This window comes from Oncorhynchus gorbuscha, unplaced genomic scaffold, assembly GCF_021184085.1.
Source record: "Oncorhynchus gorbuscha isolate QuinsamMale2020 ecotype Even-year unplaced genomic scaffold, OgorEven_v1.0 Un_scaffold_1985, whole genome shotgun sequence".
Classification (NCBI taxonomy): Eukaryota; Metazoa; Chordata; class Actinopteri; order Salmoniformes; family Salmonidae; genus Oncorhynchus; species Oncorhynchus gorbuscha.
Genome location: NW_025746611.1, coordinates 45,922 through 63,405, shown reverse-complemented (window position 1 = coordinate 63,405; position 17,484 = coordinate 45,922). Strand labels below are relative to the sequence as shown.

General features: G+C 46.8%; 1 protein-coding gene across 1 annotated transcript in view; it reads left to right on the top strand.

The window, feature by feature from the left end:
- LOC124024735 (CCR4-NOT transcription complex subunit 2-like) overlaps window positions 1–17,484 on the top strand; it is a 54,085-nt gene that overhangs the window by 22,933 nt on the left and 13,668 nt on the right. The window contains exon 8 of the mRNA XM_046338532.1: window positions 14,743–14,899. Within this exon, the coding sequence (XP_046194488.1) occupies window positions 14,743–14,899 (157 nt within the window). The remainder of the gene's footprint in view (window positions 1–14,742; window positions 14,900–17,484) is intronic.

The following is a 17,484-nucleotide window of genomic DNA, read 5'->3' as shown; positions in this document are numbered from 1 at the left end:
TGGTATAGGTGATGACTAGGAAGACCTGCTGATGACTAGGAAGACCTGCTGATGACTAGGAAGACCTGCTGATGACTAGGAAGACCTGGTATAGGTGATGACTAGGAAGACCTGCTGATGACTAGGAAGACCTGCTGATGACTAGGAAGACCTGCTGATGACTAGGAAGACCTGGTATAGGTGATGACTAGGAAGACCTGCTGATGACTAGGAAGACCTGCTGATGACTAGGAAGACCTGCTGATGACTAATATTATTATTATTATATATTATAAGACCTGGTGTAGGTGATGACTAGGAAGACCTGGTGTAGGTGATGACTAGGAAGACCTGGTATAGGTGATGACTAGGAAGACCTGATGACTAGGAAGACCTGCTGATGACTATGAAGACCTGGTGTAGGTGATGACTAGGAAGACCTGGTGTAGGTGATGACTAGGAAGACCTGGTATAGGTAATGACTAGGAAGACCTGGTATAGGTAATGACTAGGAAGACCTGGTGATGACTATGAAGACCTGGTGTAGGTGATGACTATGAAGACCTGGTGTAGGTGATGACTATGAAGACCTGGTATAGGTAATGACTAGGAAGACCTGGTGATGACTATGAAGACCTGGTGTAGGTGATGACTATGAAGACCTGGTGTAGGTGATGACTAGGAAGACCTGGTGTAGGTGATAACTAGGAAGACCTGTTATAGGTAATGACTAGGAAGACCTGGTATAGGTAATGACTAGGAAGACCTGGTATAGGTAATGACTAGGAAGACCTGGTATAGGTAATGACTAGGAAGACCTGGTGTAGGTAATGACTAGGAAGACATGGTGTAGGTGATGACTAGGAAGACCTGGTATAGGTAATGACTAGGAAGACCTGGTATAGGTGATGACTAGGAAGACCTGGTATAGGTGATGACTATGAAGACCTGGTATAGGTGATGACTAGGAAGACCTGGTATAGGTGATGACTATGAAGACCTGGTGTAGGTGATGACTATGAAGACCTGGTGTAGGTGATGACTAGGAAGACCTGGTATAGGTGATGACTATGAAGACCTGGTATAGGTGATGACTAGGAAGACCTGGTATATAGGTGATGACTAGGAAGACCTGGTATAGGTGATGACTAGGAAGACCTGGTATAGGTGATGACTAGGAAGACCTGGTATAGGTGATGACTAGGAAGACCTGGTATAGGTAATGACTAGGAAGACCTGGTATGGGTGATGACTAGGAAGACCTGGTGTAGGTAATGACTAGGAAGACCTGGTGTAGGTGATGACTAGGAAGACCTGGTGTAGGTGATGACTAGGAAGACCTGGTGTAGGTGATGACTAGGAAGACCTGGTATAGGTGATGACTAGGAAGACCTGGTATAGGTAATGACTAGGAAGACCTGGTATAGGTAATGACTAGGAAGACCTGGTATAGGTAATGACTAGGAAGACCTGGTATAGGTAATGACTAGGAAGACCTGGTGATGACTATGAAGACCTGGTATAGGTAATGACTAGGAAGACCTGGTGTAGGTGATGACTAGGAAGACCTGGTGATGACTAGGAAGACCTGGTGATGACTAGGAAGACCTGGTGTAGGTGATGACTAGGAAGACCTGGTGTAGGTGATGACTAGGAAGACCTGGTATAGGTGATGACTAGGAAGACCTGGTATAGGTGATGACTAGGAAGACCTGGTATAGGTAATGACTAGGAAGACCTGGTATAGGTAATGACTAGGAAGACCTGGTATAGGTAATGACTAGGAAGACCTGGTATAGGTAATGACTAGGAAGACCTGGTGATGACTATGAAGACCTGGTATAGGTAATGACTAGGAAGACCTGGTATAGGTGATGACTATGAAGACCTGGTATAGGTAATGACTAGGAAGACCTGGTATAGGTAATGACTAGGAAGACCTGGTATAGGTAATGACTAGGAAGACCTGGTATAGGTAATGACTAGGAAGACCTGGTGATGACTATGAAGACCTGGTATAGGTAATGACTAGGAAGACCTGGTGTAGGTGATGACTAGGAAGACCTGGTGATGACTAGGAAGACCTGGTATAGGTAATGACTAGGAAGACCTGGTAATGACCAGGAAGACCTGGTATAGGTGATGACTAGGAAGACCTGGTATAGGTAATGACTAGGAAGACCTGGTAATGACTAGGAAGACCTGGTAATGACTAGGAAGACCTGGTATAGGTAATGACTAGGAAGACCTGGTATAGGTGATGACTAGGAAGACCTGGTGATGACTATGAAGACCTGGTGATGACTATGAAGACCTGGTGATGACTATGAAGACCTGGTGATGACTAGGAAGACCTGGTGATGACTAGGAAGACCTGGTATTGGTGATGACTATGAAGACCTGGTGATGACTATGAAGACCTGGTGTAGGTGATGACTAGGAAGACCTGTTGTAGGTGATGACTAGGAAGACCTGTTGTAGGTGATGACTATGAAGACCTGGTATAGGTGATGACTAGGAAGACCTGGTGATGACTAGGAAGACCTGGTATAGGTAATGACTAGGAAGACCTGGTAATGACCAGGAAGACCTGGTATAGGTGATGACTAGGAAGACCTGGTATAGGTAATGACTAGGAAGACCTGGTAATGACCAGGAAGACCTGGTATAGGTGATGACTAGGAAGACCTGGTATAGGTAATGACTAGGAAGACCTGGTAATGACTAGGAAGACCTGGTATAGGTGATGACTAGGAAGACCTGGTGATGACTAGGAAGACCTGGTGATGACTAGGAAGACCTGGTATTGGTGATGACTATGAAGACCTGGTGTAGGTGATGACTAGGAAGACCTGGTATAGGTAATGACTATGAAGACCTGGTGATGACTATGAAGACCTGGTGATGACTATGAAGACCTGGTGTAGGTGATGACTAGGAAGACCTGGTGATGACTAGGAAGACCTGGTATTGGTGATGACTATGAAGACCTGGTGTAGGTGATGACTAGGAAGACCTGGTATAGGTAATGACTAGGAAGACCTGGTGTAGGTAATGACTAGGAAGACCTGGTGTAGGTAATGACTAGGAAGACCTGGTGTAGGTAATGACTAGGAAGACCTGGTGTAGGTGATGACTAGGAAGACCTGGTATACGTAATGACTAGAAAGACCTGGTGATGACTATGAAGACCTGGTGTAGGTGATGACCAGGAAGACCTGGTGTAGGTGATGACCAGGAAGACCTGGTGTAGGTGATGACTAGGAAGACCTGGTATAGGTGATGACTAGGAAGACCTGGTGTAGGTGATGACTAGGAAGACCTGGTGTAGGTGATGACTAGGAAGACCTGGTGTAGGTGATGACTAGGAAGACCTGGTGTAGGTGATGACTAGGAAGACCTGGTGTAGGTGATGACTAGGAAGACCTGGTGTAGGTGATGACTAGGAAGACCTGGTGATGACTAGGAAGACCTGGTGATGACTAGGAAGACCTGTTGTAGGTGATGACTAGGAAGACCTGGTGTAGGTGATGACTAGGAATACCTGGTGTAGGTGATGACTAGGAAGACCTGGTGTAGGTGATGACTAGGAAGACCTGGTGTAGGTGATGACTAGGAAGACCTGGTGATGACTAGGAAGACCTGGTGTAGGTGATGACTAGGAAGACCTGGTGTAGGTGATGACTAGGAAGACCTGGTGTAGGTGATGACTAGGAAGACCTGGTGTAGGTGATGACTAGGAAGACCTGGTGTAGGTGATGACTAGGAAGACCTGGTGTAGGTGATGACTAGGAAGACCTGGTGTAGGTGATGACTAGGAAGACCTGGTGTAGGTAATGACTAGGAAGACCTGGTGATGACTATGAAGACCTGGTGATGACTATGAAGACCTGGTGTAGGTGATGACTATGAAGACCTGGTGTAGGTGATGACTAGGAAGACCTGGTGATGACTAGGAAGACCTGGTATAGGTAATCAAATCAAATCAAATCAAATTTATTTATATAGCCCTTCGTACATCAGCTGATATCTCAAAGTGCTGTACAGAAACCCATGACTAGGAAGACCTGGTAATGACCAGGAAGACCTGGTATAGGTGATGACTAGGAAGACCTGGTATAGGTAATGACTAGGAAGACCTGGTAATGACTAGGAAGACCTGGTATAGGTGATGACTAGGAAGACCTGGTGATGACTAGGAAGACCTGGTATTGGTGATGACTATGAAGACCTGGTGATGACTATGAAGACCTGGTGATGACTATGAAGACCTGGTGTAGGTGATGACTAGGAAGACCTGGTGATGACTAGGAAGACCTGGTATTGGTGATGACTATGAAGACCTGGTGATGACTATGAAGACCTGGTGTAGGTGATGACTAGGAAGACCTGGTATAGGTGATGACTAGGAAGACCTGGTAATGACTAGGAAGACCTGGTATAGGTGATGACTAGGAAGACCTGGTGATGACTAGGAAGACCTGGTATTGGTGATGACTAGGAAGACCTGGTATTGGTGATGACTATGAAGACCTGGTGATGACTATGAAGACCTGGTGTAGGTGATGACTAGGAAGACCTGGTATAGGTGATGACTAGGAAGACCTGGTATAGGTAATGACTAGGAAGACCTGGTATAGGTAATGACTAGGAAGACCTGGTGATGACTAGGAAGACCTGGTATAGGTAATGACTAGGAAGACCTGGTATAGGTAATGACTAGGAAGACCTGGTATAGGTGATGACTATGAAGACCTGGTATAGGTGATGACTAGGAAGACCTGGTATAGGTGATGACTATGAAGACCTGGTGTAGGTGATGACTATGAAGACCTGGTGTAGGTGATGACTATGAAGACCTGGTGTAGGTGATGACTAGGAAGACCTGGTATAGGTGATGACTATGAAGACCTGGTATAGGTGATGACTAGGAAGACCTGGTATAGGTGATGACTAGGAAGACCTGGTATAGGTGATGACTAGGAAGACCTGGTATAGGTGATGACTAGGAAGACCTGGTATAGGTGATGACTAGGAAGACCTGGTATAGGTAATGACTAGGAAGACCTGGTGTAGGTGATGACTAGGAAGACCTGGTGTAGGTGATGACTAGGAAGACCTGGTGTAGGTGATGACTAGGAAGACCTGGTGTAGGTAATGACTAGGAAGACCTGGTATAGGTAATGACTAGGAAGACCTGGTATAGGTAATGACTAGGAAGACCTGGTATAGGTAATGACTAGGAAGACCTGGAGATGACTATGAAGACCTGGTATAGGTAATGACTAGGAAGACCTGGTATAGGTGATGACTAGGAAGACCTGGTATAGGTGATGACTAGGAAGACCTGGTATAGGTGATGACTAGGAAGACCTGGTATAGGTGATGACTAGGAAGACCTGGTATAGGTGATGACTAGGAAGACCTGGTATAGGTGATGACTAGGAAGACCTGGTATAGGTGATGACTAGGAAGACCTGGTATAGGTGATGACTAGGAAGACCTGGTATAGGTAATGACTAGGAAGACCTGGTATAGGTAATGACTAGGAAGACCTGGTGTAGGTGATGACTAGGTAGACCTGGTGTAGGTGATGACTAGGTAGACCTGGTGTAGGTGATGACTAGGTAGACCTGGTGTAGGTGATGACTAGGAAGACCTGGTATAGGTGATGACTAGGAAGACCTGGTATAGGTAATGACTAGGAAGACCTGGTATAGGTAATGACTAGGAAGACCTGGTATAGGTAATGACTAGGAAGACCTGGTGTAGGTGATGACTAGGTAGACCTGGTGTAGGTGATGACTAGGTAGACCTGGTGTAGGTGATGACTAGGAAGACCTGGTGTAGGTGATGACTAGGAAGACCTGGTATAGGTGATGACTAGGAAGACCTGGTATAGGTGATGACTAGGAAGACCTGGTATAGGTGATGACTAGGAAGACCTGGTATAGGTGATGACTAGGAAGACCTGGTATAGGTAATGACTAGGAAGACCTGGTATAGGTAATGACTAGGAAGACCTGGTATAGGTAATGACTAGGAAGACCTGGTGATGACTATGAAGACCTGGTATAGGTGATGACTATGAAGACCTGGTATAGGTGATGACTAGGAAGACCTGGTATAGGTAATGACTAGGAAGACCTGGTATAGGTAATGACTAGGAAGACCTGGTATAGGTAATGACTAGGAAGACCTGGTATAGGTAATGACTAGGAAGACCTGGTGATGACTATGAAGACCTGGTATAGGTAATGACTAGGAAGACCTGGTGTAGGTGATGACTAGGAAGACCTGGTGATGACTAGGAAGACCTGGTATAGGTAATGACTAGGAAGACCTGGTAATGACCAGGAAGACCTGGTATAGGTGATGACTAGGAAGACCTGGTATAGGTAATGACTAGGAAGACCTGGTAATGACTAGGAAGACCTGGTATAGGTGATGACTAGGAAGACCTGGTGATGACTAGGAAGACCTGGTGATGACTAGGAAGACCTGGTGATGACTATGAAGACCTGGTGATGACTATGAAGACCTGGTGATGACTATGAAGACCTGGTGATGACTAGGAAGACCTGGTGATGACTAGGAAGACCTGGTATTGGTGATGACTATGAAGACCTGGTGATGACTATGAAGACCTGGTGTAGGTGATGACTAGGAAGACCTGTTGTAGGTGATGACTATGAAGACCTGGTATAGGTGATGACTAGGAAGACCTGGTGATGACTAGGAAGACCTGGTATAGGTAATGACTAGGAAGACCTGGTAATGACCAGGAAGACCTGGTATAGGTGATGACTAGGAAGACCTGGTATAGGTAATGACTAGGAAGACCTGGTAATGACCAGGAAGACCTGGTATAGGTGATGACTAGGAAGACCTGGTATAGGTAATGACTAGGAAGACCTGGTAATGACTAGGAAGACCTGGTATAGGTGATGACTAAGAAGACCTGGTGATGACTAGGAAGACCTGGTATAGGTAATGACTATGAAGACCTGGTGATGACTATGAAGACCTGGTGATGACTATGAAGACCTGGTGATGACTATGAAGACCTGGTGTAGGTGATGACTAGGAAGACCTGGTGATGACTAGGAAGACCTGGTATTGGTGATGACTATGAAGACCTGGTGTAGGTGATGACTAGGAAGACCTGGTATAGGTAATGACTAGGAAGACCTGGTGTAGGTAATGACTAGGAAGACCTGGTGTAGGTAATGACTAGGAAGACCTGGTGTAGGTAATGACTAGGAAGACCTGGTGTAGGTGATGACTAGGAAGACCTGGTATAGGTAATGACTAGAAAGACCTGGTGATGACTATGAAGACCTGGTGTAGGTGATGACCAGGAAGACCTGGTGTAGGTGATGACCAGGAAGACCTGGTGTAGGTGATGACTAGGAAGACCTGGTATAGGTGATGACTAGGAAGACCTGGTGTAGGTGATGACTAGGAAGACCTGGTGTAGGTGATGACTAGGAAGACCTGGTGTAGGTGATGACTAGGAAGACCTGGTGTAGGTGATGACTAGGAAGACCTGGTGTAGGTGATGACTAGGAAGACCTGGTGTAGGTGATGACTAGGAAGACCTGGTGTAGGTGATGACTAGGAAGACCTGGTGTAGGTGATGACTAGGAAGACCTGGTGTAGGTGATGACTAGGAAGACCTGGTGTAGGTAATGACTAGGAAGACCTGGTGTAGGTAATGACTAGGAAGACCTGGTATAGGTAATGACTAGGAAGACCTGGTATAGGTAATGACTAGGAAGACCTGGTGATGACTATGAAGACCTGGTATAGGTAATGACTAGGAAGACCTGGTATAGGTGATGACTAGGAATACCTGGTGTAGGTGATGACTAGGAAGACCTGGTGTAGGTGATGACTAGGAAGACCTGGTATAGGTAATGACTAGGAAGACCTGGTATAGGTAATGACTAGGAAGACCTGGTATAGGTAATGACTAGGAAGACCTGGTATAGGTAATGACTAGGAAGACCTGGTGTAGGTGATGACTAGGTAGACCTGGTGTAGGTGATGACTAGGAAGACCTGGTATAGGTAATGACTAGGAAGACCTGGTATAGGTAATGACTAGGAAGACCTGGTATAGGTAATGACTAGGAAGACCTGGTATAGGTAATGACTAGGAAGACCTGGTATAGGTAATGACTAGGAAGACCTGGTGATGACTATGAAGACCTGGTATAGGTGATGACTAGGAAGACCTGGTATAGGTAATGACTAGGAAGACCTGGTGTAGGTGATGACTAGGAAGACCTGGTGTAGGTGATGACTAGGAAGACCTGGTGTAGGTGATGACTAGGAAGACCTGGTGTAGGTGATGACTAGGAAGACCTGGTGTAGGTAATGACTAGGAAGACCTGGTGTAGGTAATGACTAGGAAGACCTGGTGTAGGTAATGACTAGGAAGACCTGGTATAGGTAATGACTAGGAAGACCTGGTATAGGTAATGACTAGGAAGACCTGGTATAGGTAATGACTAGGAAGACCTGGTGATGACTATGAAGACCTGGTATAGGTAATGACTAGGAAGACCTGGTATAGGTGATGACTAGGAAGACCTGGTATAGGTGATGACTAGGAAGACCTGGTATAGGTGATGACTAGGAAGACCTGGTATAGGTGATGACTAGGAAGACCTGGTATAGGTAATGACTAGGAAGACCTGGTATAGGTAATGACTAGGAAGACCTGGTATAGGTAATGACTAGGAAGACCTGGTGTAGGTGATGACTAGGTAGACCTGGTGTAGGTGATGACTAGGAAGACCTGGTATAGGTAATGACTAGGAAGACCTGGTATAGGTAATGACTAGGAAGACCTGGTATAGGTAATGACTAGGAAGACCTGGTATAGGTAATGACTAGGAAGACCTGGTATAGGTAATGACTAGGAAGACCTGGTGATGACTATGAAGACCTGGTATAGGTGATGACTAGGAAGACCTGGTATAGGTAATGACTAGGAAGACCTGGTGTAGGTGATGACTAGGAAGACCTGGTGTAGGTGATGACTAGGAAGACCTGGTGTAGGTGATGACTAGGAAGACCTGGTGTAGGTGATGACTAGGAAGACCTGGTGTAGGTAATGACTAGGAAGACCTGGTGTAGGTAATGACTAGGAAGACCTGGTGTAGGTAATGACTAGGAAGACCTGGTGTAGGTAATGACTAGGAAGACCTGGTATAGGTAATGACTAGGAAGACCTGGTATAGGTAATGACTAGGAAGACCTGGTATAGGTAATGACTAGGAAGACCTGGTGATGACTATGAAGACCTGGTATAGGTAATGACTAGGAAGACCTGGTATAGGTGATGACTAGGAAGACCTGGTATAGGTGATGACTAGGAAGACCTGGTATAGGTGATGACTAGGAAGACCTGGTATAGGTAATGACTAGGAAGACCTGGTATAGGTAATGACTAGGGAGACCTGGTGATGACTATGAAGACCTGGTATAGGTAATGACTAGGGAAGACCTGGTGATGACTATGAAGACCTGGTATAGGTGATGACTATGAAGACCTGGTATAGGTGATGACTATGAAGACCTGGTGATGACTAGGAAGACCTGGTATAGGTAATGACTAGGAAGACCTGGTAATGACCAGGAAGACCTGGTATAGGTGATGACTAGGAAGACCTGGTATAGGTAATGACTAGGAAGACCTGGTAATGACTAGGAAGACCTGGTATAGGTGATGACTAGGAAGACCTGGTGATGACTAGGAAGACCTGGTGATGACTAGGAAGACCTGGTGATGACTAGGAAGACCTGGTGATGACTAGGAAGACCTGGTGATGACTAGGAAGACCTGGTGATGACTAGGAAGACCTGGTGATGACTATGAAGACCTGGTGTAGGTGATGACTAGGAAGACCTGGTGATGACTAGGAAGACCTGGTATTGGTGATGACTATGAAGACCTGGTGATGACTATGAAGACCTGGTGTAGGTGATGACTAGGAAGACCTGGTATAGGTGATGACTAGGAAGACCTGGTGTAGGTGATGACTAGGAAGACCTGGTGTAGGTGATGACTAGGAAGACCTGGTGTAGGTGATGACTAGGAAGACCTGGTATAGGTAATGACTAGGAAGACCTGGTAATGACCAGGAAGACTTGGTATAGGTGATGACTAGGAAGACCTGGTATAGGTAATGACTAGGAAGACCTGGTAATGACCAGGAAGACCTTGTATAGGTGATGACTAGGAAGACCTGGTATAGGTAATGACTAGGAAGACCTTAATGACTAGGAAGACCTGGTATAGGTGATGATTAGGAAGACCTGGTGATGACTATGAAGACCTGGTGTAGGTGATGACTAGGAAGACCTGGTATAGGTAATGACTATGAAGACCTGGTGATGACTATGAAGACCTGGTGATGACTATGAAGACCTGGTGTAGGTGATGACTAGGAAGACCTGGTGATGACTAGGAAGACCTGGTATTGGTGATGACTATGAAGACCTGGTGTAGGTGATGACTAGGAAGACCTGGTATAGGTAATGACTAGGAAGAACTGGTATAGGTAATGACTAGGAAGACCTGGTGTAGGTAATGACTAGGAAGGCCTGGTGTAGGTAATGACTAGGAAGACCTGGTGTAGGTGATGACTAGGAAGACCTGGTATAGGTAATGACTAGGAAGACCTGGTGATGACTATGAAGACCTGGTGTAGGTGATGACCAGGAAGACCTGGTGTAGGTGATGACCAGGAAGACCTGGTGTAGGTGATGACTAGGAAGACCTGGTGTAGGTGATGACTAGGAAGACCTGGTGTAGATGATGACTAGGAAGACCTGGTGTAGGTGATGACTAGGAAGACCTGGTGTAGGTGATGACTAGGAAGACCTGGTGTAGGTGATGACTAGGAAGACCTGGTGTAGGTGATGACTAGGAAGACCTGGTGTAGGTGATGACTAGGAAGACCTGGTGTAGGTGATGACTAGGAAGACCTGGTGATGACTAGGAAGACCTGGTGATGACTAGGAAGACCTGGTGATGACTAGGAAGACCTGTTGTAGGTGATGACTAGGAAGACCTGGTGTAGGTGATGACTAGGAATACCTGGTGTAGGTGATGACTAGGAAGACCTGGTGTAGGTGATGACTAGGAAGACCTGGTGATGACTAGGAAGACCTGTTGTAGGTGATGACTAGGAAGACCTGGTGATGACTAGGAAGACCTGGTGTAGGTGATGACTAGGAAGACCTGGTGTAGGTGATGACTAGGAAGACCTGGTATAGGTGATGACTAGGAAGACCTGGTGTAGGTGATGACTAGGAAGACCTGGTGTAGGTAATGACTAGGAAGACCTGGTGATGACTATGAAGACCTGGTGATGACTATGAAGACCTGGTGTAGGTGATGACTAGGAAGACCTGGTGATGACTAGGAAGACCTGGTGATGACTAGGAAGACCTGGTATAGGTGATGACTAGGAAGACCTGGTATAGGTGATGACTAGGAAGACCTGGTATAGGTAATGACTAGGAAGACCTGGTAATGACTAGGAAGACCTGGTATAGGTGATGACTAGGAAGACCTGGTATTGGTGATGACTATGAAGACCTGGTGATGACTATGAAGACCTGGTGATGACTATGAAGACCTGGTGATGACTATGAAGACCTGGTGTAGGTGATGACTAGGAAGACCTGGTGATGACTAGGAAGACCTGGTATTGGTGATGACTATGAAGACCTGGTGATGACTAGGAAGACCTGGTGTAGGTGATGACTAGGAATACCTGGTGTAGGTGATGACTAGGAAGACCTGGTGTATGTGATGACTAGGAAGACCTGGTGATGACTAGGAAGACCTGTTGTAGGTGATGACTAGGAAGACCTGGTGATGACTAGGAAGACCTGGTGTAGGTGATGACTAGGAAGACCTGGTGATGACTAGGAAGACCTGGTAATGACCAGGAAGACCTGGTATAGGTGATGACTAGGAAGACCTGGTATAGGTAATGACTAGGAAGACCTGGTAATGACTAGGAAGACCTGGTATAGGTGATGACTAGGAAGACCTGGTGATGACTAGGAAGACCTGGTATTGGTGATGACTATGAAGACCTGGTGATGACTATGAAGACCTGGTGATGACTATGAAGACCTGGTGTAGGTGATGACTAGAAGACCTGGTGTAGGTGATGACTAGGAAGACCTGGTGGTATGACTAGGAAGACCTGGTATAGGTGATGACTAGGAAGACCTGGTGATGACTATGAAGACCTGGTGTAGGTGATGACTAGGAAGACCTGGTATAGGTAATGACTAGGAAGACCTGGTATAGGTAATGACTAGGAAGACCTGGTATAGGTAATGACTAGGAAGACCTGGTATAGGTAATGACTAGGAAGACCTGGTATAGGTGGTGATGACTAGGAAGACCTGGTATAGGTGATGACTAGGAAGACCTGGTGTAGGTGATGACTAGGAAGACCTGGTATAGGTGATGACTAGGAAGACCTGGTATAGGTAATGACTAGGAAGACCTGGTATAGGTAATGACTAGGAAGACCTGGTATAGGTAATGACTAGGAAGACCTGGTATAGGTAATGACTAGGAAGACCTGGTGTAGGTAATGACTAGGAAGACCTGGTATAGGTAATGACTAGGAAGACCTGGTGATGACTATGAAGACCTGGTATAGGTGATGACTAGGAAGACCTGGTATGACTAGGACCTGATGACTAGGAAGACCTGGTGATGACTAGGAAGACCTGGTATAGGTGATGACTAGGAAGACCTGGTGATGACTAGGAAGACCTGGTATAGGTGATGACTAGGAAGACCTGGTGTAGGTGATGACTAGGAAGACCTGGTGATGACTAGGAAGACCTGTTGTAGGTGATGACTAGGAAGACCTGGTGATGACTAGGAAGACCTGGTGATGACTAGGAAGACCTGGTATAGGTGATGACTAGGAAGACCTGGTATAGGTGATGACTAGGAAGACCTGGTGGTATGACTAGGAAGACCTGGTGTAGGTAATGACTAGGAAGACCTGGTGTAGGTAATGACTAGGAAGACCTGGTGTAGGTGATGACTAGGAAGACCTGGTAGGTGTAGGTGATGACTAGGAAGACCTGGTATAGGTGATGACTAGGAAGACCTGGTATAGGTGATGACTAGGAAGACCTGGTGATGACTAGGAAGACCTGGTGTAGGTGATGACTAGGAAGACCTGGTATAGGTGATGACTAGGAAGACCTGGTGTAGGTGATGACTAGGAAGACCTGGTGTAGGTGATGACTAGGAAGACCTGGTGATGACTAGGAAGACCTGGTGTAGGTGAAGACTAGGAAGACCTGGTGTAGGTGATGACTAGGAAGACCTGGTGATGACTAGGAAGACCTGGTGTAGGTGATGACTAGGAAGACCTGGTGTAGGTAATGACTAGGAAGACCTGGTATAGGTGATGACTAGGAAGACCTGGTGTAGGTATGACTAGGAAGACCTGGTATAGGTGATGACTAGGAAGACCTGGTGTAGGTGATGACTAGGAAGACCTGGTGATGACTAGGAAGACCTGGTATAGGTGATGACTAGGAAGACCTGGTGTAGGTGATGACTAGGAAGACCTGGTGATGACTAGGAAGACCTGGTGTAGGTGATGACTAGGAAGACCTGGTATAGGTAATGACTAGGAAGACCTGGTGTAGGTGATGACTAGGAAGACCTGGTGATGACTAGGAAGACCTGGTGTAGGTGATGACTAGGAAGACCTGGTGTAGGTGATGACTAGGAATACCTGGTGTAGGTGATGACTAGGAAGACCTGGTGATGATGACTAGGAAGACCTGGTGGTGATGACTAGGAAGACCTGGTGATGACTAGGAAGACCTGGTGATGACTATGAAGACCTGGTGTAGGTGATGACTAGGAAGACCTGGTGTAGGTGATGACTATGAAGACCTGGTGTAGGTGATGACTAGGAAGACCTGGTATAGGTGATGACTAGGAAGACCTGGTGATGACTATGAAGACCTGGTGTAGGTGATGACTAGGAAGACCTGGTGATGACTATGAAGACCTGGTGTAGGTGATGACTAGGAAGACCTGGTGTAGGTGATGACTAGGAATACCTGGTGTAGGTGATGACTAGGAAGACCTGGTGTAGGTGATGACTAGGAAGACCTGGTGATGACTAGGAAGACCTGGTGATGACTAGGAAGACCTGGTGATGATGACTATGAAGACCTGGTGTAGGTGATGACTATGAAGACCTGGTGAGGTGATGACTATGAAGACCTGGTGTAGGTGATGACTAGGAAGACCTGGTATAGGTGATGACTAGGAAGACCTGGTGATGACTATGAAGACCTGGTGTAGGTGATGACTAGGAAGACCTGGTGTAGGTGATGACTAGGAAGAGCTACAAGAAAGGCATTGGACTGTAGTTTTTCACGTAACATTACAATGTGTTAACTAAGACTTTTCCGTGGTCAGGAACAATGTAACCTGGTCATTTTGCCATCAGCCGGGCACTAAGGTCAACGTTCAACTCCAGTTAATAGACTAGGACACACACACACACACACACACACACACACACACACACACACACACACACACACACACACACACACACACACACACACACACACACACACACACACACACACACACACACACACACACACACACACACACACACACACACACACACACACGAGGGTCCCATCCTCATTGGTCTTTCCTCCCCTCCAGGTCGCGTGACGAACATTCCCGGGGGCATGGTAACAGACCAGTTTGGGATGATTGGCTTGTTAACATTCATCAGGGCAGCGGAGACGGACCCTGGCATGGTGCACCTGGCACTGGGCAGCGACCTGACAACACTAGGACTCAACCTCAACTCGCCAGAGTAAGTCTGGTCGTCTCTAGGACATTTAGAAACTCTCTCAACTGATCCAGGAGCAGTTTAGGCTGCAGCCGTCTTTATACTCTTAACTTATGGAGGACATTTAGAAACTCTCTCAACGGGACCTGGGAATAACTGATCCAGGAGCAGTTTAGGCTGCAGCCGTAGTTAGACTCTTAACTTATGGAGGACATTTAGAAACTCTCTCAACGGGACCTGGGAATAACTGATCCAGGAGCAGTTTAGGCTGCAGCCGTAGTTAGACTCTTAACCTATGGAGGACATTTAGAAACTCTCTCAACGGGACCTGGGAATAACTGATCCAGGAGCAGTTTAGGCTGCAGCCGTAGTTAGACTCTTAACTTATGGAGGACATTTAGAAACTCTCTCAACGGACCTGGGAATAACTGATCCAGGAGCAGTTTAGGCTGCAGCCGTAGTTAGACTCTTAACTTATGGAGGAGGACATTTAGAAACTCTCTCAACGGGACCTGGGAATAACTGATCCAGGAGCAGTTTAGGCTGCAGCCGTAGTTAGACTCTTAACTTATGGAGGACATTTAGAAACTCTCTCAACGGGACCTGGGAATAACTGATCCAGGAGCAGTTTAGGCTGCAGCCGTAGTTAGACTCTTAACTTATGGAGGACATTTAGAAACTCTCTCAACGGGACCTGGGAATAACTGATCCAGGAGCAGTTTAGGCTGCAGCCGTAGTTAGACTCTTAACTTATGGAGGACATTTAGAAACTCTCTCAACGGGACCTGGGAATAACTGAGGACATCCAGGAGGGAATAACAGTTTTAGGCTGCAGCCGTAGTTAGACTCTTAACTTATGAAACTCTCTCAACTGAGGACATTTAGAAACTCTCTCAACGGGACCTGGGAATAACTGATCCAGGAGCAGTTTAGGCTGCAGCCGTAGTTAGACTCTTAACTTATGGAGTCAGACGGAGTGAAGATTCATTATCCATCAGTAGATGCAGTATAATGAACTGTCTGGTGTGGTGTAGCTGCTGTCTGTCTGATGTGAGGAGTAGCTGCTGTCTGTCTGATGTGAGGAGTAGCTGCTGTCTGTCTGATGTGAGGAGTAGCTGCTGTCTGTCTGATGTGAGGAGTAGCTGTCTGTGTGAGGAGTAGCTGCTGTCTGTCTGATGTGAGGAGTAGCTGCTGTCTGTCTGATGTGAGGAGTAGCTGCTGTCTGTCTGATGTGAGGAGTAGCTGCTGTCTGTCTGATGCTGATGTGAGTAGCTGCTGTCTGTCTGATGTGAGGAGTAGCTGCTGTCTGTCTGATGTGAGGAGTAGCTGCTGTCTGTCTGATGTGCGGTGAGGAGTAGCTGCTGTCTGTCTGATGTGATGTGAGGAGTAGCTGCTGTCTGTTTGATGTGCTGTGAGGAGTGCTGTCTGTCTAATGTGAGTGAGGAGTAGCTGCTGTCTGTCTGATGTTGAGGAGTGCTGCTGTCTATTTGATGTGCTGTGAGGAGTAGCTGCTGTCTGTCTGATGTGCGGTGAGGAGTAGCTGCTGTCTATTTGATGTGCTGTGAGGAGTAGCTGCTGTCTGTCAAATCTGATGTGAGGAGTAGCTGCTGTCTGTCTAATGTGATGTGAGGAGTAGCTGCTGTCTGTCTGTCTGTCTAATGTGATGTGAGGAGTAGCTGCTGTCTATCTGATGTGCTGTGTGGTGTAGCTGCTGTCTGTCTGATGTGCTGTGAGGTGTAGCTGCTCTGTCTGATGTGGTGTAGCTGCTCTGTCTGATGTGCTGTGTGGTGTAGCTGCTGTCTGTCTGATGTAGTGTAGCTGCTGTCTGTCTGATGTGCTGTGTGGTGTAGCTGCTGTCTGTCTGATGTGCTGTGTGGTGTAGCTGCTCTGTCTGATGTGCTGTGTGGTTAGCTGCTGTCTGTCTGATGTGCTGTGTGGTGTAGCTGCTGTCTGTCTGATGCGCTGTGTGGTGTAGCTGCTGTCTGTCTGATGTGCTGTGAGGAGTAGCTGCTGTCTGTCTGATGTGCTGTGTGGTGTAGCTGCTGTCTGTCTGATGTGCTGTGTGGTGTAGCTGCTGTCTGTCTGATGTGCTGTGTGGTGTAGCTGCTGTCTGTCTGATGTGCTGTGTGGTGTAGCTGCTCTGTCTGATGTGCTGTGTGGTGTAGCTGCTGTCTGTAGTGTAGCTGCTGTCTGTCTGATGTGCTGTGTGGTGTAGCTGCTGTCTGTCTGATGTGCTGTGAGGAGTAGCTGCTGTCTGTCTGATGTGCTATGTGGTGTAGCTGCTGTCTGTCTGATGTGAGGAGTAGCTACTGTCTGTCTGTCTAATGTGATGTGAGGAGTAGCTGCTGTCTGTCTAATGTGATGTGAGGAGTAGCTACGGTTTGTCTAATGTGATGTGAGGAGTAGCTGCTGTCTGTCTAATGTGATGTGTGTTCAGCTGACAGAGACGGTGTGTGTCTCGTTACACAGTAACAATACAATGTGGTCCAGCTGCTCTACTCTGCCTGTGTAGGGTAACTGCTGTCTCTCTGTATGTGCTGTGTAGGGTATCTGCTGTCTCTCTGTCTGTGCTGTGTAGTGTAACTGCTGTCTCTCTGTCTGTGCTGTGT